The 21,135-nt window shown below is 33.8% G+C and overlaps 1 protein-coding gene across 10 annotated transcripts in view; it reads left to right on the top strand.

The window, feature by feature from the left end:
* Positions 1-21,135, top strand: part of LOC145259301 (glycine receptor subunit alpha-3-like) — a 485,592-nt gene that overhangs the window by 459,837 nt on the left and 4,620 nt on the right. For all 10 annotated transcript variants that reach the window (XM_080117183.1, XM_080117181.1, XM_080117177.1 and 7 more), the window contains 3 exons: positions 794-876; positions 10,590-10,721; positions 14,815-15,206. In XM_080117183.1, the coding sequence (XP_079973309.1) occupies positions 794-876; positions 10,590-10,721; positions 14,815-15,206 (607 nt within the window). The remainder of the gene's footprint in view (positions 1-793; positions 877-10,589; positions 10,722-14,814; positions 15,207-21,135) is intronic.

The following is a 21,135-nucleotide window of genomic DNA, read 5'->3' as shown; positions in this document are numbered from 1 at the left end:
GCCATGTGAAATCGTTCATTTTTTAATCAAGTCGATTGATTGCTTGATTTCGATGCATTAGGAAGAAGCTTCACATACCAACCCGCCCTGTGAGTTCGTTTCCTAAATATCCAAGATAGCTGATTTTTTTTGTTTTGTTTTTTTAAATTTTACACAAATGTACTTTATGGGCCGGGAGTCTTCTTAGAAAGGTTTTATATCGGAATGCCTCAAATAAGTATCAAAAGGTATTAATAATTGAAAAATCGGATTAAAACGTTTACACCCTTACAACACCTCGTATAACATTACAAGGCATTTGAGAAGTTTCATCAGCACACAAGCTGGAGGCCCCAATGTGTAAAATCAGCAGCAGGTTCTTGAATAAGACGAGTGTGCGTTCGAAAATGTTTCTGTTTAGAGTACAATTGAAGCATGATACTTGAGTTTGCATTTTAAACCTTAATTCATAGTATATAAAAATAATTTTATATTATCAACAATAGGTTTTCTACAATGCAATGTAAACTACAATGTATTGTGGACTAAGACTCTGCAGGGGAAAAAAAGCTTCCTCTATGTGCATCGAGGTGGATCCCCGACGAGAGCAGGCGACCAATCGATTTGATTTTTAAAAAAATAGTGTATTTCAGCGATTTCAATGATATTAAACCCTTCTTTTATCCTTACTAAATTCCGTAAAATGCCGGGTTTCCCTACCGGTAAAAATTATAAGTGCGTATAAGATATTAATTTTGTTCGAATTTGTTTAACTTTCTTCATATAAATCTTGTATGGTGACTTGTTTTTCTAGATTGACGATGACATCTGCGTGTCCTATGACTCTAGAAAAGTTCCCGCTTGACACTCAAATGTGTTCGGTTGTGATAAAAAGTTGTAAGTAATGCGTATGTTTAATCCAATCTATAAGTTATTTAATAAAAAAAAAATGACTCTCTTCAAACCATGCATTTGTTGTCAAAATCATTGATCCAAAATGGTGGCTATAAAGTTTAATGGCGCGTTTGAACACTTATTACTCCAACCGATGAAAAATAATTTTGAAAATCGATCTCACGTATCGAGTTTAGATAATGTCTAGACAATGTCAATTAAGAGGAAGCTTATCAAGAGCCAATCTAGGAACGTTATTTTCTCCAGTACGTTGGTTTCAACATGATTCTTGACTTAAAGAGGCAGTTATTTTATTCATAAAAGTAAAATATTCATAAAAGTAAACTATTTATAAAATTAAAATATTCATAACAGTAAAATATTCATAATAGTAAATAATGGATAAAAAATATAAACAAAATTAAAATAGTCATAAAGTAAAATACTTACAAAATTAAAATATTCATAAAAGTAAAATGTTTATAAAGATAATTTTTTTATAAAAATAAAATATTCCTAAAAGTAAAATAGTTAGAAAAGTAAAACATTCATAAAAAATAAATTTTTATAGAAGTAAAATATTCATAAAAGTAAAATCTTTATGAAAGTAAAATATTCGTAAAATAAATAGTTTATAAAAAAAATCATAAAAGTAAAATATTTATAAAAGTAAAATAATTATAAAAGTTAAATATTCATAAAAGTAAAATATTTATAAAAGTAAAATATTCATAAAAGTTTTATATTTATAGAAGTAAAATATTCACAAGAGTAAAATATTCATAAAAGTAAAATATTCATAAAATATATTTTTGAAAGTAAAATATTCCCAAAAATTAAATATTTATAAAAGTAAAATATTTAAAAAAGTTAAATATTAATAAAAGTAAAATATTTATAAATGTAAAAAAATCTAATAAAAATATTTAAGAAATTAAAATGTTCATAAAAATAGAATATTTATGAAAGTAAAATATTCATAACAGTAAAATATTCATAACAGTAAAATATTTATAAAAGTTAAATATTCATAAACTAAAATATTTATAAAAGTAAAATATTCATAACAGTAAAATATTTATAAAAGTTAAATATTCATAAACTAAAATATTTATAAAAGTAAAATATTCATAAATGAAAATATTTATGAAAGTAAAATATTCCTAAAAGTTAAAGATCTATAAAAGTAAAATGTTTACGACTAAAATCTTAATAAAAGTAAAATATTAATAAAAGTAAAATATTCCTAAAAATAAAATATTTATAAAAGTAAAATATTCGTGAAAATAAAATCCTTATGACATCAGAATGTTCATAAAAAATACAATATTTATGAAAGTAAAATATTCATAAAAGTAAAATATTTAAAAAAGTTAAATATTCATAAAAATAAAATTTTCATAAAAGTACATTATTTGTTAAGTAAAAGATTCTTAAAATTTAATATCCATCACAAAAATGTTAATAAAAGTAAAATATTCATACATTTAACATATTAAGGAAAGTAAAATATTCACAAACGTAAAATATTCATAAAAGTAAAATATTCATAAAAGTAAAATATTCATAAAAGTAAAATATTCATACATTTAACATATTAAGGAAAGTAAAATATTCATAAACGTAAAATATTCATAAAAGTAAAATATTCATAAAAGTAAAATATTCATAGTAGTAAAAACTTGATGAAATAAAAATATACATAAAATTAAAATAGTCATAAAGTAAAATATGTACAAAAGTAAAATATTCATAAAAGTAAAATATTCATAGTAGTAAAAACTTGATTAAATAAAAATAAACATAAAATTAAAATAGTCATAAAGTAAAATATGTACAAAAGTAAAATATTCATAAAAGTAAAATGTTTATAAAAATACATTTTTTATGTAAATAAAATATTTCTTAAAGTAAAATACTTATGAATGCGAAATATTCGTAAGGGGATATAGTTTATAAAAGAAAATTATAAAAGTAAAATATTTATAAACGTATATTTATGAAAGAAAAACATTACTATTAGTAAAATATTTGTAAAAGTAAAATAATAATTAATGTACAATATTCAAAAAACGTAAAATATTTTTAAAAGTAAAATATTTTTAAGTTTAAATATAAATAAGTATGACATTAATACTTGTAAAATATTCAGAAAAATAAAATTTTCATAAAAGTAAAATATTTATTAAATTAAAATATTTATAATTGTAAAATATTCATAAAAGTTAAATATCCATAAAAATAAAATATTAATAAAAATAAAATATCAATAAAAATGAAATATTTATAAAAGTATTATATTTTTAAACGTAAGATATTTAAAAATTAAAACATTCAAAAAGGTAAAATATTAGTAAAAGTAAAATATTAGTAAAAACTATTTCTAAAAGTAAAATATTCATGAAAGTAAAATATTTATAAAAGTAAATTATTCATGAAAGTTAAATATTTATAAAAGTGATATATTCATAAATTTAAAATATTTATAAAAGTAAAATATTTATAAAGGCAAAATATTCATAAATTTAAAATATTTATAAAGTAAACTATTTATAAAAGTTAAATATTTATAAAAGTTAAATATTTCTAAAAGTGAAATATTCACAAATTTCAAATATTTATAAAAGTAAAATATTCATAACAGTCAAATATTTACAAAAATGAAATATCCATAAAAGTAAAATATTCATGAAGGTAAAATAGACATAAAAGTAAAATATTTATAAAAGTTTAATATTCATAAAAGTAAAATAATTATAAAATTAAAATAGTTATATAAGTAAAATATTTATAAAATAAAATATTTATAAAAGTAAAATATTCATAAAAGTAAAATATTCATAAAAGTAAAATATTCATAAAAGTAAAATATTTATGAAGGTAAAATATTCATAAAAGTTAAATATTTATAAAAGTAAAATATTCATAAAAGTAACATTTTCATAAAAGTAAAATATTTTTGAAAGTTAAATATTTCTACTTTTAGAAATATATATAAAAGGAAAATATTTATAAAAGGAAAATTTTCATAAAAGAACTTTTATATGAATGTAAAGTACTTATGAAAATAAAAAATTAGTAAAGTCAAATATTCATAAAAGTAAAATATTCATAGAGTAAAATATTAATAAAAATAAAATAGTCATTAAAATAAAATGTTTGAATAAGTAAAAGGTTGTAAAAAATAAAATCATTAAGAGAGTAAAATATTAAAAAACTAAAATAATCATACAAGTAAATTATTTTTAAAACTAAAATATTTATAAATATTACATATTCGTAAAAATAAAATATTTATAAAAGCAAAATATTTATAAATATATAATGTTTATAAGCGTTAAATATACATAAAGTTAAATCTTTATAAAAATAAAAACATTCATAAAAATATAATATATATATAAAAATAAAACGATTATAAAATAAAATATTTATAAATGCAAAATATTCATATAAGTAAAAGGTAAACTTTTCATAAAAATAAAATGCGTTGAATGTAAAATTATGTATAAATGTAAAATATATATAAAAATAAAACATTCATAAAATAAAATTGTTATACAAGTAAAATATTCAATAAGCAAAAAAGTTATAAAAGTAAAAAATATATAAAAGTAAAATATTTTTTAAATAAAATATTTATAAAAGTAAACGTACTCATGATATTTTTCTATTATATTATATCTCTATATATTATTATTAACAACATCTTATAATATTTTTTCCTAGGCGATGCCCCATTGACTCTCAAGCGACAATGGATAGGTGTATCAGAAATTTAGGGGAAATTTTGTACACCCCTAAAACGAAAATGCGAATAAAATATTTAAAAAACTCGTAATTTCTCGTTTTAAAGTGGGTTGTGTATTTTCTTTATGGAATATACTTCCAAAATAAACTATTAAAGTTGTTTAAAAAATAATAGAAATATTTTTTTTATTTAAAAAAAAAAACAGTGTTTACAAAGTGCCGGCGCGCCTTCATGCAGCCATTTTTTTGTGTAATGAAATCAATTGAATTTTACGAAGTAAATATTTCTCAATTTTTTTAATTTAAAAATCTATCAAAATTAATCTATTGATTCAATTTTTACGATATTTTTAGGGTCAATGTGAAATTTTATGCTCTTTCCAATAAACCAAATATAGTATTTTAGACACACGTTTTTTTTATCCCCCATTTTGAAATGTCTATTAAAATTTAAATAATTAAGTTACTCACCAAAGTTTTATATATCACAAATTGAAAATAAAAGATCAATAAATAAAATATTCTAATTTAAAAGAAAAAAAAAGAATTGTTTATTTTTTGGGGAAATTTACCTGTAAAGTCCAAAGTGTGAAACCATTTTTTCTTTAAAACATGTGGATTTTTCTTAAGTGGAAGCTTATGTTATGCTTAGATTGGCAAGCAAATATCGGGCGCTTACGACATTTTTTCTATTTCATTCAATTTTTTTCTTTTTTAGATATTAAAAAAATTTACTCGATAAAGAAGAAATAAAATATATCAAATGAAAAATTCATGTATTTCTTTGAGAAAAGAAAAAATTCATCGACTGTTTTTTTTAGGCAAAAACTTATAAGTAAACTGTAACTATTTTTTAAATATGGGGACACATATTTCTTCACGCACAATGCTAGACGGCTAACGCGAACGTGGGGTTGTTACGTCCTTCTGTCCATCCGTAGTTCAAAACAAGAAAAAACATTGGTTCGGCGTTTCGCTAACACCGTAAAAATGCTTACGTTATGGCGGTCTTTTCAAATAGTTGTTCAAAAAATTATTTTATTTAAAAAATACATAGAATTTTAAATATAAATATGGATAAATTCTTAACAATAAAGAATGGAAGTACCCATTGAATAGTATTTTTGTAGGTAAGTGATTTTTTGGAATTTATATATATTTTTATAATCGAAGTAAATAAAATTTCGTTGATTTTCTTCATATCTTTTTTTTTAAAGAAAACCGATTTAAAAAAAAATATATTGCATAATGTCGTTATATTTTTTAATTTGGTCTTTGCTCTTTTAATTGAAAAAAAACATTAGCGTTTGAATTACATTTTTCAAGTAGTTATAAGCTTGGAAAGATAGAAGCTCGAAATCACATTTTTTATCACGCATTTTTAATGTCGGTTTCTGACACTGCTAGGCAATGGACACCTCGATATGAGTAGCTGCACGTTTATTGTGAGGCACGAATCGCAAAATGTCCAATTACACCTCTCCTGAATCGGCACTGCTTGTCTGTAAACAATGCGGAGATAAGCGGAAAGTACATACAGCACCTGATATACCGAAATCGTACTGACCAAGCTCAATACTGTCTAACTTCGATTATCTACGGGGGAAACGGTGTGTCAAAGTGATTATGCCTTATACTTCTGCCAATTTCTCTTAAATTAAGTGTCTTGTGGTATAGATAGTCTCATAAAGGATAGTCTGATATGGATAGTCTCATAAAGGATAGTCTGATATGGATAGTCTCATAAAGGATAGTCTGATATGGATAGTCTCATAAAGGATAGTCTCATAGTGATAGTCTCATAAAAATAGTCTCATAAAGGGAGGCGACTCAGAACGGATTAATTCACTTGTCATGTTTTAAACCTTTATGCCCTTCCTTATTGCATTTTCACCTCATACAAGGCACAGTGCCACTATGATCTAGGAGGCTACTATCTGAAACATAATTTAAACGGAATACTATGTAGGGAGTTAAGCAGAAAGATGTTTATTTACTTTATACTTGAACTTCTGCATGTCAGTACAGTCAGGGAAACAGAAACCCTTAAGGGAATTCAAAATTCTTGCAGTTCTATGGAAGAAATTATTAGAGTAGAAGGTTTTCTTACATCTAGAGATTGTGTTGCTTGTCGGGTTTGTTGGGGGGTATTTACATCGCGGGTGAACAAGGGCTTGTAATTCGTTGGATCATCCATCATTAAAATACTTTTAAAACAGGCGGAGGAATGCAACATTTCGTCGATGGGACCGCGGTTGAAGCCTAGCTGATAGTGCAGGACCTGTTAGGTTTGCGACTCTTTTTTGAACCTTGTTTCAGAGGCAGAGATTAGTAGCACCAGCCCATATGTGGCAACAATACTCCATACTTGGCCGAATGGTGGCCTTGTAAAGATACAGGATACTCTCAGGCGTATGTAGCTTCCTACTACGTTAGAGAGAGCCTACCTTCTTTGCAGCAGCCTTAGCAATGCCTTCACTGTATCTGTTCTAATTCATGTTCCCCGTGAACGATAAGCCGAGTTATTAGAGGTCGAGAAGGTTTCTTGTAGTTATTAAAAGACAAATGCTTTGTCTTGACAGCATTGAACGTTACCATCCATTTTTGTATATATATTCCACTACAGACCGAAGGTCTTCCTCTGGTGTTCTTACTATTGCCTTTGGTACATGTTCATTTGTTTTTCCTTCATGTCTGTTATAGAACATTGTGTCATCAGCAATATACCCATCTCAGAGACTATTTCATCAGGGAGGTCATTTATGAATATCAGGAATATTCATGGTCCAAGGATCGACACATTTATATCATATTGTTTTGACATACGATCATCGAGGACAACCTGGATTCTTCACTTATTTAAGAAATTTTTAATTATTTTAAGTATTCGTCCAGTAATACCATAGGATTTGATTTTCAGGAGAAGACCGTTGTGCCATACCATGTCAACGAACTTATATATACCTATCGCTACTGCCCTATCCTTCTCTGCTTTTTCCAGTGCATGGTATATACGTTCAGAGATTACAGTTAGGATATATGCAGTTGAACTAAACCTATACTGTTGGTCGTACAGAAGTTTAGCAACTGTAAAGTGGTGGACTAGAGCTTGACTAATTATGGACTCAAATATTTTGGCGAGAAGAGGCTAGTAGTACGATACGAGGGGCGTGCAATAAGTAATGACCCTGGCCCACTTCCCATAGCAGTAGAGCAACGAAACTTGGCACAGTTATTAGTCTTTCTCTGCATAGGAACGACCCAGAGTTATGCATTTCTCCCATCGTTTGATACAGCTCTGGAGACCGTTTTTGTAGAACACCCCAGGTTGGTCCTCCAACCACGACATGACTTCAGAAATCAAGGCTGTATCATCTGGGAAACGCTTTCCTTTCAAAAACAACTTCATGGCTGGGAAGATGTGAAAGTCAGAGGGTACAAGGTCAGGAGAGTAGGGAGGAAGGGGATGATTTCATAACCACACGCCCGTGCTTCTGATCTGGCGACATGCGAGTTGTGGACCGGAGCGTTGTCCTGCAGGAGGAGGGTACGTTTGCTGATCTTGCCCTACCTTTTGATTTTGATAGCTTCCCTTAATTTCCTCAAAAGTGAAGCATAATAGGCTCCTGTAATTGTGGTACCCTTTGCCAGGAAATCTGTCATCACTACTCCATCCTGGTCCCAAAAGACTGTGAGCATGACCTTACCAGCGGAGGGCTGCACCCTTGCCTCCTTTGGAGGTGGTGAGTCCAAGTGCATTGACTGGGCTTTGGTCTCTGGATCATAGTGATAGACCCAGGATCCACGCTGTGTAATCAGTCTTCTGGAATGGTGTGAGCAACCTGGGAATCCATCTGGCAGACACCTTATGCATATGCAAATGGTCATGAATGGTAGTTTCCCTGTACTAATCTTGACATCTTGGGCTATTTGGCGAATAGTAATGCGCCGATCTTTCAAAATGGCAGCCTCAACTTGACGGACAGATGCCTGATCAATGGCAAAAGGGGGGCGACCAGGTCTGGGAGCTGTTTCCACAGACTCCGGCCATATTTGAATTCACGATGCCAGCGTTTTACAAGATCATATGATGCGGCGTTATCACCATAAGTTTCTTTCATTTCATCAAAAGTCTCCTGTGGTGTGCGCCCTTTCAAATATAAAAACCTGATCTCTGCTCGACATTCAACAGGCTCCATTTCATACCTGACTCAGTTCAAACACCTGTAAAACAGAAAACACAATCAGCTCCGAGCTGTAATTTGCCACATAACCCGTAGAGATATAAATCATTGCACATGCAAAATTTCAGCTCGATCAGACAACTGGAAGTAGATCAGGGGCATTACTTATTGCACGCCCCTCGTAATTTAGAGGGTCAGTTCTTTCGTCAGAATTCTTCTAAAATGGTACCACAGAAGCAATGTTTCAGCAGTCAGGAAAACAAGATTCGTTAGGGCATTTATTGAAAAGTTTGGTGAGAACAGAACAACCTCATCGGAGCATTTTTTTTTAATAGCACAGCAGGGATGAGATCAGGTCCACATGTTTTGGAGGTGTCTAGTTGTTTTATGATATCATGTACTTGAGAAGGGAGTGATTTTCCGATCATCTAATGTAGTTTCTGTCCGCAGAAGAAAATTAGGGAGGGAGTGGTTTGCTGGGTCTAAAATAGAGCTGGAAGCAAAGCAACTGGCAACCAGATTAGCCTTCTTGGTTTCCATGCAAACAACTTCAAGATTGTTGGATAGTTGGAGAATTGTTGATGGTCCATTATTTACTACATTGTTATAGATTTGCCAGAAGTCACGAGTTCCTAATTTCTGCGCTTCAATGCGTTTTCTGGTGGTTTTGGTATATTTTTTCTTAGCTGTGGCTATTTCCTTCTTACAATTACTTCTATAAACTTTTGTTTATTTGTACTGGATTTATGTCAGATAAATCATTGGAATACATGTTGCCTCTGAGCAATGGTAGAAGCGCACGTAGAAGTAAACCATTAGGGAGGGTGTGATTTTCTATAGAGCTTCTGTGTGAAAACTTTTGCTTCAATTGCCGCTTTGAACCATTCAATGGTCTTATTTGTAATCTGTTCAGCAGGAAGAGAAAAGATGTTTCCCTATAGAGCATCTCTGATGTGATCCCTGGTTGTATCCAAGTCATCTTTATTGTAGTACCTTGTCGTTTTGAGTAGTGGCTCTTCAACTTGGGGTCGAGAGTTTAGGCTGAAGTCTATCATTATCAATGCATCATCAGCATCGCCGAGACGGCAATGGGCATTCGTTACACAATCCTAAGGAGTTGAGGCTTGCTGGTTCTGACGATCTGGGAGACGGTCGGAAACGTAACTGTCTTTGTCAAAGAGTGGGGTATAGAAAAGTTATGTGTGGTGCTACCAGCTGTGTCTATGTAATTAGAAAAGCCAAACCAATTACTGTAGCGGGCATTAAAGTCGCCAAATACATGTATTTGGCCGCTAGTGTCTACGGAAAGTGCTATATTTATGCTGCTAGAGACGTGGTTGGTTAGAGCATTGACCTGATTGAACTAATTTATTCATTCGTAAATAAATGAATATAACTGCATAAAGAACTTGGGGAATAATACAAACACACCTTGTACGTATGAGTTCAGTATTCTGTCATCAATCTTGAAGAGTGGATGATTTCGTTTGTTGTCATAAACATACTTTTTTAAAACACTAAGGTAAGTTTATGAAATACAAAAATTCTCAGTGGTAGTTTTACTATTTAACTTCATAATTTTTTCCAGTTTGAAGACAATCATAGTAGAATTACCCTAAAAACTAACTAAAATTAGCGATAAATATTTTTTAAATCGTCTATATTATAATTCAGATCATAAAAGGTTAACTGTTTAGAAGCCAAATAGTAACCAATATCGTATTAGATGTGGCTTCTAAGGTTTTGCTGTGGATATAAGTGCTATTTTGTCTTCCTTTTCAGTTGTGTACACGCCAGACAACGTGGTTTTCAAATGGGAAGAAGATAACGCCATTACGTACAATCGTGAAATGGAAATGGCCCAATTTGAAATTGGTCATATAGAGCATAAAGACTGCACAGGAGATTTTGAAGGTAAGAACGATTTATTAATTTGGGCCCAATTTGAATGGGAAAAATGAACATTTGAAAATCGGCCATACAAAGCAATTTGAAATTTCATAAGTATAAATAAAACATACGCTATGGCCCAATTCGAAAGCAGTCATATAGATGAATTAGAATTAAAATGGCCCAATTTGAAATCCACCGATAACACAGTAGATTTAGAACGATTCACTAATTCTAGCCTAGTTGTACTTAAAATTAACCAAGAGATTGACTTTAATTTAATCATTATATATATATATATTGATAATACATAAAGCGACTGATTTTAATTTATTCATTATATATATATATATATATATATATATATATATATATATATATATTGATAATACATAAAGCGACTGATTTTAATTTATTCATTATATATATATATATATATATATATATATATATATATATAATGAATGAATTAAAATCAGTCGCTTTATGTATTATCAATATATATATATATATATATATATATATAATATTGATAATACATAAAGAGACTGACTTTAATGTATTCATTATATATATATATATATATATATATATATATATATATATATATATATTGATAATACAGAAACTTTTATATGGAGAGTAGACAACGCATTGTGAATGCGTTATTGGCAGCTCTCGTTACTCTCGCTTCTCTTTATTTGTCCCTCAGTCCTCATTTCCAATGAGTGATATTGTTACGACTTTACTTATCATGTGCTACAAAAAAAATCCTGTCTTTTCTCTATTGCTTTCCCTCGCTGTCCTGCTCTAACCAAGTCTGTCGACCTGTTTCCACAAATCCCAAATCCTCAACATGAAATATCTCCAGAAAAAACACGAATAACCCTAAAACCCCATCCTCCAACGTAAACCTCTACTACCATGTCTCCTTCTCCAACATCAGGGGTCTACGTTCCAACCTTCCAGAGGTTGAAACCCAATTACACGAGACGAAACCGGACAGATTCTTCCTAAACGAAACTGGCATAGGGTCGACCACTTTCCAGACGAGTTCATAATTAAAGGATACTTAACATCTAAATCTGACCCCAAAGATCGCCATGGCATGAAATATATGCCTACATTAAAGATGGTTTTCAGTGTGGTAGGGATATCTCCAGGGAAGATCCTAATTTACCTTATATGTGCTTCCGGGTTGCACTTGCTTACACCACTGAATTTATATTTGCCCTCTATCGCCCCCACAACAGCGGAGTTACTTTCTTTAAGAGCATATCTGAGAAAATTTACCATATCCTCGGCTAACATCCACATTTGTGGTGACTTCAATGTTCACAATGTGGAATGGTGGCGCCACTCAACAAGATGATGAGGGGAGGTTCTGTCATGATTTCGCCATTGTCTATGCCCTCATCCAGATTGTGCACGAACTCACCCGTGTGCTCGATACTTCCGGTCAGTGCGCTAGCCTTCTAGACCTTTTTCTCACAACTTCCCCTGAGCTATGTTCATGTTCCGTTCTATCTCCTCTAGGATCTTCTGACCACTCCTTTGTATCAGTTAAGATAAAAATGAAATGTAATAATCTTCACATGTACCTCTCCACCGTACTGTATATCGATGGCTGACTGGGATAGCTTCTGTACATTTATATCTGATCTACCTCTGCATTCTATGTTTACAACGGATGTGTCCTCCATAGTATCAGACCTGACCGAATGGTTAATTGTTGGCATAGACCGATTCATACCATCTAAAATATTCCAACAAAAACCTAACAGCCAGCCATGGTTCTCCCCAGAATGTGCTGCTGCCATTGCGCACAGAAATCACTTTTTTCCATAGCTACCAACGTAATAGATGTACTGAAACTAAAGCTGCTTTCAGGACTCCCAGCAACCACTGCAAAAGAGTAACAAAAAAATGGAAGAGAGCTATATGCTCAGTCTGTTAAATCCAACGTAGCTGAGCGGCGACTTGGTTCCCACCACTTTTGGCAAATTGCAAACAGGATTCTGAACAGAAGTGTGCGTTCTATCCCAACCATCATCAATGGACCTGGGGTCATCTCGTCAGCATCAGACAAGGCCAAACTATTTGCCAAGAACTTTGCAGCTAATTCTACCATATGCGACCAAGGCCATCAACTCCCTGTATTTCCTCTCATAACACAGAACAAGCTATGCAGCATACAAATATCTGTGCGTGAGGTCGCCAAGCTAATCAAGAACCTTGATTCCAGTAAAGCAACTGGCCCCGACGGCATTCCAATTATAGTGCTAAAAAAGCTTCAACCATAACTTGCCCCCATACTTACAAAACTGTTTAAGCGTTGCCTAAAGAAGAAGTGCTTCCAACACCCTGGAAAACCTCGTCAGTATGCCCTGTATTTAAGAATTCAGGTGATAAGTCGGCTCCCTCTCAGTACAGACCAATAAATCTCACGTGTGTCATGAGTAAGTTGCTGGAAGCCATATTAAATAGAGAAGTAGTCAACCACCTCAGCAGAAATAGCCTTCTTAGTGACATGCAATATAGTTTTTCACATTATTAACGCTGGTGTCCCTCAGGGGTCCATCCTGGGCCCAACTCTCTTCCTGATCTTCATCAATGATCTCCCAAAACACATACTTAAATCATTCGTTGACATCTATGCTGATGACACGACCATCAATGGCAACACATCAAAGGCCGTAAATGACAAAGTTCTCTTTGATTCTCTCTCCTCTGATCTTGAGCGCGTGGTACAGTGGGAGAAGAGGTGGCTGGTTACTTTTAAAGCATCCAAAACCAAGCTCCGATATTTACATCATCAACGCTCTGATCCCCATCTGGCATCAATTGAAATCGATGAAACTCGTCTAAGGGAAGCTCCATGTTTTGATAAGCTTCTGGGCTTGGCCTTACTCGTGACCTGAAATGGAACACGTACATCAAGTCTGTTGCCAAAGTCGCTGGAAAAATGGTAGGATCCTTCTATGGCTCCAGAAGATATCTCACTGCTAATGCAATTCTCTACCTAAATAAAAGCCAAGTACGTCTAAGGATGGAGTACTGCTGCAACATCTGGGCAGGAGCTGCTAAAAACAGCCTATCCTGCCTTGACAGAGTACAAAATAGGCTTCGTGGCTTAGTGGGATGCCCTTTTCTCTTCCCTGCAACCTCTCTCCCACAGGAGAGACGTTGCGAGCCTGTCTTTGTTTTTTCGTTAGTTCTGTGGCAAGTGCTCGTCTGAGCTCCAATCTCTGGTCCGCTTTCACCAATCTTTCACGATAAACATTCGTCTAGCTGAAACCACTGTCAAAAATTTTCCCCACTATTTATTTGTGCCAAAACCAAAACGTAGATTCCATTTCTTAGACGTACACGCCTGGGGAACTCTGTTCCGTTTGCCTGTTTCCCACCTGACTACAACCTGGATGTCTTCAAGTCCAACATAAACAAATTCCTGATTAACCGCCCCCTTAAGTAAGGCACTTTATCAAATTTCCAATACTAACGATTACTGTGATATTATCCCATTGATTACTGTACACACAATAACCCTTATCCCCGAGTGGCTTCTAGGCCTTGATAAGTGGTAACTGAATTGCAAAAAAAAAATTTTTATTCAAAAAATCAAAAAATTGAAATCGGCCATACGGAGTAATTTCTAACTGCTAAATTTGAAATGGTCCACTTTCAAATCGACCATATTAAACACATTTGATGAAAAATGGCCTCGTCTTAAAATCGGTTATATAGAACATGCAAATATGAGAAGCGTTCCAAAAGTAATATCTCCTCATTTTTTATTCCGCCTGAATTAATCAGAGGGGATTGCAAATTGCATTGTTATGATAAATGAACCTATGCATTCACGCCCTGAAAGTTCCATCTCTCTGTTGAAGATATTTACAGTGTGTGACTCTATACCATAACCTCGAAGTTTATGTAGAGGACGCATTCTGTCTAATACCTACAAAATAGATCACCTGTTGAACGAAGACTACGTAAGCCATACTGAACATTACGAAAAAGGGCCATGCTTTCAAGAATTATTGTATTTCAAAATATGCATTGTCAAATCTTTCTAATGATGCATGTATTCCTTTTTTTTTCTTTCTTTTTTCAGAAAATAACTTCACGTGTATTCGAGCGGACATTTACTTAAATCGAAAGTTCGAGTTCTTCCTGTTACACGTCTTTATTCCTAGCACTTTGATTGTGGTTATTTCTTGGGTGTCCTTCTGGCTGCCAATCGACGCTGTGCCGGCACGAATCGCCCTCGGAAGCACGACCGTCCTCACCATGATCACGCAACGGCAGAGCACTGCCATATCCCTCCCCCCAGTCAGTTATATCAAGGCTATAGATGTCTGGACTGTGTCGTGCCTAGTATTTGTCTTCGCGGCACTACTTGAGTATGCCCTGGTGAATATTTACTCTCGAAGAGAAGTGAAACGGGTTATGATAAAACTGGTGCCTTCAAAAGAGACAAAAGGCAGTTTCATCAAATCTAAACAGGTGAGTTGTGGAACCAAATATTGTGCAAACGGTATGGAACCCGGCACTTGTGCAGAATAAGAATCGTGCTATCGTCGGAGGTTTCTGTAAATCGCCGGAAGGTCTCAAACGAAAGTTTCGTGTTTGTTTTTTTGTTTTTTGTTTTTTTTTTTTGCTTTTTCGCTAAAGATGACATTTTTTTTTCAATGAAAATTTCTGTTATGTATTACGATGATCAGAAAAATTAAAACAATATTTATTTTTTTTCTTACGAAAAAAATATCAGCTTGATAAGAAGGTTCTTGCGGTTGGCTAATGCTGGGTGTTGTTGTTGAAGTTGCTGATGCATTGATCCATTTATTTATAGTATTTCTTCGCCGTAATGGTTTCATCTGCATTCAAAAAACTGTCATGGATGAGACTGGTCGCAGATCACAAAATGGTCAACATCACCTTCTTTTGGTGCAACTCTGGCATCAGGAAGTGTTGTGGAGCTTTGTCGGCGTCTAACCACTGAGCTAAGCGTCTCCAGTTGTTGTAAAGAGCCCACTTTTCATCGCAAACCATAACTCGGTAGAGAACGGGATCGTTCTTGTTGCGTAGAAGACGGAAAGATGACACTTTATAACAGCGTTTTCTTTTTTTTATAGTTCAATTCGTGAGGCACCCACTTATCAATTTGGGATGGGGGCTTTCCAATCTCTTTTAAGTGGTCGAAAATCGTCTAATTCAGAACCAAATTCCCGAACAATTGTGCATGAAATGGCTTCGATTTAATTGATCGTTATCAACATCCGATAACCGACCACTACGCTCATCATCTTACAGACTGTTGTCGCCGTCACAAAATTTCTTAAACCACCATTGTGTTGTGCCTCAGTAGTGGTTCCGTGGTCAAACGCATCGTTGATATCGCGAGGTGTTTCAGCAGTTTTCAGCCTAGTTTGAATTGAAACGAGAAAATTGTGCGAATTTGCTATTTTTCATCTTGGATTCACCGTTCTGAAAAGAAGGCATCATTGTTTTTAAACGAATGAAATTTAAACCACTTGATAAAGCGAGGAACGCTTTTTAAAGTGATGTATAAAGTAAAGGTGTTATAAAGAAACCTTATTTGAAATTGCATCATTTGGAAGCAAAATTAAAAATTCCGCTAGAACTTTCTTGGCGACCTAATACAATCAATAATTATTGGCTAAGTTGATGTAATTTTAAGAAAACTAAAATTCAAATAAAAAAAAAATTCATATTATTTATATTCTTATGACTACATTTCTCGCCTTGGGTGTCATTTTAACAAGGTTTCAGTTGATGTAACCTCTGTAATTCGCAATTTTATTTTTCGGTAGCCCACACTGAGGATTGAACTTTAACTTTCAGGAGAATATTAGTTTAAAATTGAATTTTTCCAAGTAATCAAACTACTGCAATATGTGTTACCATTGATTTCGCATTCGCAACACCATTAGATTTCTTATGAATTTGAATGGCAATAAGCTCCACATCTTAAAGTCCTAATACTTTCTGTATCCTTTCAATGAATGCCTGGACCATACGCCTCTTGTTCGGCATCTATAGTATCTTCCTTGATCTTGGTAAATAAAGGGTTCGGTTCGAAATTTCGTGCAGGTTCCGAATTCAACAGAAACATTCCCAAGTTTGACAAGATACACCTGAAAAAGTTTAGAGGTTACATCGACCGTAACGTTATGAAACTGATACTGAAGGTGAGAACAGTAGTCTGAAGAATCGAAATAATACGAATAATCAATTCTCATCTCAAACATTCAGAAGCGTAAGAAAACAATCATTGTAAGGTAAGTTTCCTGGGTATATATTTATTATTTGAATAACAACCAACTGATATAAAACAATTTTATATGTTTTTTTTTTCTTTTTTATGATTTTTCAAATCAAGAAAAATATTTTTTTTAAGATAAAGTATAAATGTTTTCATAAATAACCCTGGCTGCTACGATTTAATTGACCTAGCGTTTCGGCACCTTTCGGCATTTTACGTAAACTGCTCGACCGTAGCACGGTTCTTATTTTGCATTCGTACACAATTAAAAAATACATTTACACTTTTTTTAGCAGTTATAGCACATCACTCAATAAGTCCCGGGCATAACGGATAAAACAAAAACGTATTTAGACAAGAATCGACTTTACTCATCAACATAGTTTTCTTTTCGGGGGTGGAGGGAAGGAATACCCTTGGGGGGAGAAGGGTTTATTTTCGTGGGTGAGAAATATGCAATTTATAGTCCTTCTTGAATGTTCGATATCTCGCCATGAACATGTAACTAAAAAGATTGACGTCCATCCCATTAATGATGTGGAGAAATGTGTATTTTAATAAAACGAAAGTTCAGGAACATCATTCAAGTGGAAAAAGAATATTTGCATTGCTGTAAACGTATTGCTGGAAATCTTTTGCGACTATGGAAAATCCTCTGCGACTGAAAAATTTATTATTGTCAGTATATTTATGGAAGAAACCCCTGCCAATGAAAAATACCAGGAAAGTAAAAGTTTGCGAGCAAAAAAATATTCGTCCATTATTGATTACATGAGCTTCATTAGTGCAGGGATTGAGTAATTTGTCCGTTTTCAGTTTGAACATGACACTCGTGCAGATTGTTACGTCGTGTGACGGAGTCCAGATGCGTGATAATTTCGAGAAGTGGCGATTTAGACTGCGAAAAGCGGTCTGGAAATCACGGAATCGTTCCTTAGACTGGCGCTTATATATGGGCTTTCTTTTTATTTATTTTATTTTTTTTTTTTACATTTTCATCCCAAACAAGGCACATTGCCACTTTGTTGTAGGGGGCTACTATCAGGGACATAAGCATCAGGGTACTGTGTAGGAAGTTGGGCAGCAAGATGTCGGTTCACGTTACACTTGAACTCTTGCATGTCAGTACAGTTGGGGAAGCAGGGACCCGGAAGGGAATTCCAAAGTCTAGATGTTCTAGGGAATACACTACTGGAGTAGAAAGCTCTCTTACATCTAGGGGTGGGATTTAGCTGCTTGTCGGGTTTGTCGGGGGTATTTACGTCCAGAGGGCACAAGTGCGTGCAGTTCGTCAGAGCATTCACCGTTAAAGTACTTGTAGAACAGGGAGAGGGATGCAACATTTTTGTCGATGGGACAGAGGCTGAAGGTTAGATGACAGTTCAGGACCTATCAGATTGGCGACTCTCTTTTGAACCTTGTCTAGGAGCGAGAGACTAGTGGCAGATGCACCAGCCCAAATATGACAACAATACTCCATACATGGGCGAATGGGGGCCTTATAGAGGTACAGGATACTTTCGGGCGTTAGTAGCTTTCTAGCATGGTAGAGAGAACCCACCTTCTTCGCAACGGTCCTGGCAATGCTCTCAATGTAATTGTTCCAACTCATGTTTCCTGTGAACGTTAGGCCGAGGAGTTTAAAAGATGTACTTTCAGATAAAGAGTCATTGACCATTGCTATTGGTGGTAGGGAAGGTTTTTTGTAGTTATTGAAGGAAACAAGTTTAGTCTTAACAGCATTGAATGTAACCATCCATTTTTGTCCCCATTCCAGTACGGATCGGAGGTCATCCTCTAGCGTTTCTGGCATTTCTTTAGATATGTGTTCATTTGTTTTCCAGGCTTTCTCTCATTGACCCCCCCCCTCCTCCTCGGTCCTGAACCCGCTGGACTACTTCGTTTGGTCATACGTCGAGAATAGCACCAACATGAAATCCCACAATACTAAAGCCAGCCTAATAGCCTAATATTCGCCGAGCTCCCGTTGGCGTTTGTGGAAAAGTCATGCTCTCAGTTCTGGACCCGTATCGAGATGGTGATTGAGGCTGAAGGCGGTTACATTGAATAGATCCCAGCTCTACTACATAATCAAGTTACCTGAATTGATTTTTACAGTAAAAGTTTTAAAATAAAGCTGTAGTGTCGTTTTGTTTTAGGGCGACACTTTTATCGTTCTACCCTGTAGAAAGGCCGGGAAAATATGCTTCTTGGCGTTACACACCAGCTACGGATTTGACGTGTAACCGTTTCTCTTTATTATGATCTTTATTTTTCTTTTTTACTTATTTTGTTTGCACTAATACAGAGTTGTGTCTTTCTTCCGAAGCATTACCTAGTATAATTGCAAAAGTTAAAGAGTGGGTGGAATAAGTTCAGGGTGATAATGCAATTACTGACAAGCAAAGCGTGACTGTTGTCGATTAAGGGGAAGAATTTATCACGTTGACACACCGGATCCCGTCAGATCACCAAAGTTAAGCAACGATGAGCCTGGTCATTATTAAAATGGGTGACCAATTTGGGAAGTCCAGGTGCTGAATGTAGAAGGACGTCGACACCTCCCTGCAAAAAGTTGAAAAAACCTAACGCCGCCATCTCCCCTAACATGGATATACATGCGACTGGGGACCGCTTGTGAATTTCATACTCCCATGAAACTTCCTTCTTCGGAGGAAGCCTGTTAAACCCTGAATAGGGTTGATGCTGACTACACACACACACACACAGATGCGTAATGAGAGGGACGAACTAATATACCATTTGACGAATATTAATCTGAACAGTATAGGTAGATGTGGACAAAGCGGGAGACTTCGATGGTATGGCCACGCTGAAAGAATGGATTACAGTTGGTGCGTTAGTAAATGTAGAACAGTTGAGGCATCAGATTCATTTGGTATTTTGTAGGATAGACAACAAAACGAAAAAGTGGTAACAAAAACAAATATATAACAAATAAAATTTACTAAAGGCAAGAATAAACTACTCTTCTACCTACCTATATAGGTTTCTGGTCATTTAACTTATTTTAAAGCGTTTAATTAATTTGAAACACCAAAAACTGCAGATTTTTATGCTAGAACAATAAAATGTCGGATATGAAACGTTCATCTTTGAAGTTACCAATAATTCTCACGTTAACATTTAATGGCTGGTTTTCTGACATAATTTTGTTTAATATTCGAGTTTTGAGCGATTAACGAGATTCCAAAGATGACCGCTTTTTATCCGTCATTGTGTTTCTCGTTCTAACGTAACAATCGGCACTGTTTGTGTGTCTTTACATTTTGTGGTCTCTACTGCAAAATGCTAAGTTTAGTTAACATAAAGTGAGTGAGGTAAACGCGAGATGACGAGTTAAAAATAGACTTGAGAGAAAGAGGGGGGACAATAAAAACCCTTACAAGAGATCGTTCAAGTTGGAAGTTTATTTCTAAAAGTTGTCAAACACATATCACCATTTGAAATGGATTAAACTGATTTTGGTTATTATTCCTATTATTTGGATTATTCGACTACACTTCTCATCTTGAGTATGATGTCGCCTGCACTGGAGATTGAACCACCACAAGAGTGTAACTTTAAAACTGAATTTTACCTATTACTTTATCCACTACGCGACGAGTCCTTTTCCTGTTAATTTAATATACGTTGCTGGTTCAATCCTCAGCGCGGGCGACATCCAAAATACAACTGCAAAGTTACTTAGGACTTTTACCCAGTAATGGATGATGGAACGAGAATATGTCATCCACGTAGATTAAATAAACGGTGCTAATGCAGAGAGTGACCCGCGCTATTTTTAAATCGTATTTCCACGTTTAATTAAAGTTTTATGATATTTTTTTTTATTCAATTGTCAGGTTAAAGTACAGAATATATACAAAACATCCTCCCCTCCCTATGTTAAGAATGGCTTTTTAAATAATAACGTTATTATTTCAGCACGGATCACTCTCTGCATGGGTACTAAAGAAACAATTCCGTTCGGGACTCCGCGCAAATTACTGAGTTCGACGTAAGAATTCCTGAGTTTGGCAGAAAAAGTCCCCAGTTCGACAGGGGGATTCTTGAGTTCCACAAGATACACACAAAGAAGGTTGGGGGTTACATCGACCGAGATGTTCTGAAAATAATAGTCAAAAT

Source organism: Euprymna scolopes, chromosome 34 (assembly GCF_053919585.1).
Source record: "Euprymna scolopes isolate OS-2025 chromosome 34, ASM5391958v1, whole genome shotgun sequence".
Lineage (NCBI taxonomy): Eukaryota > Metazoa > Mollusca > Cephalopoda > Sepiida > Sepiolidae > Euprymna > Euprymna scolopes.
Note: the sequence above shows the minus strand (reverse complement) of the source record. Positions and strands in the feature narration are given on the sequence as shown.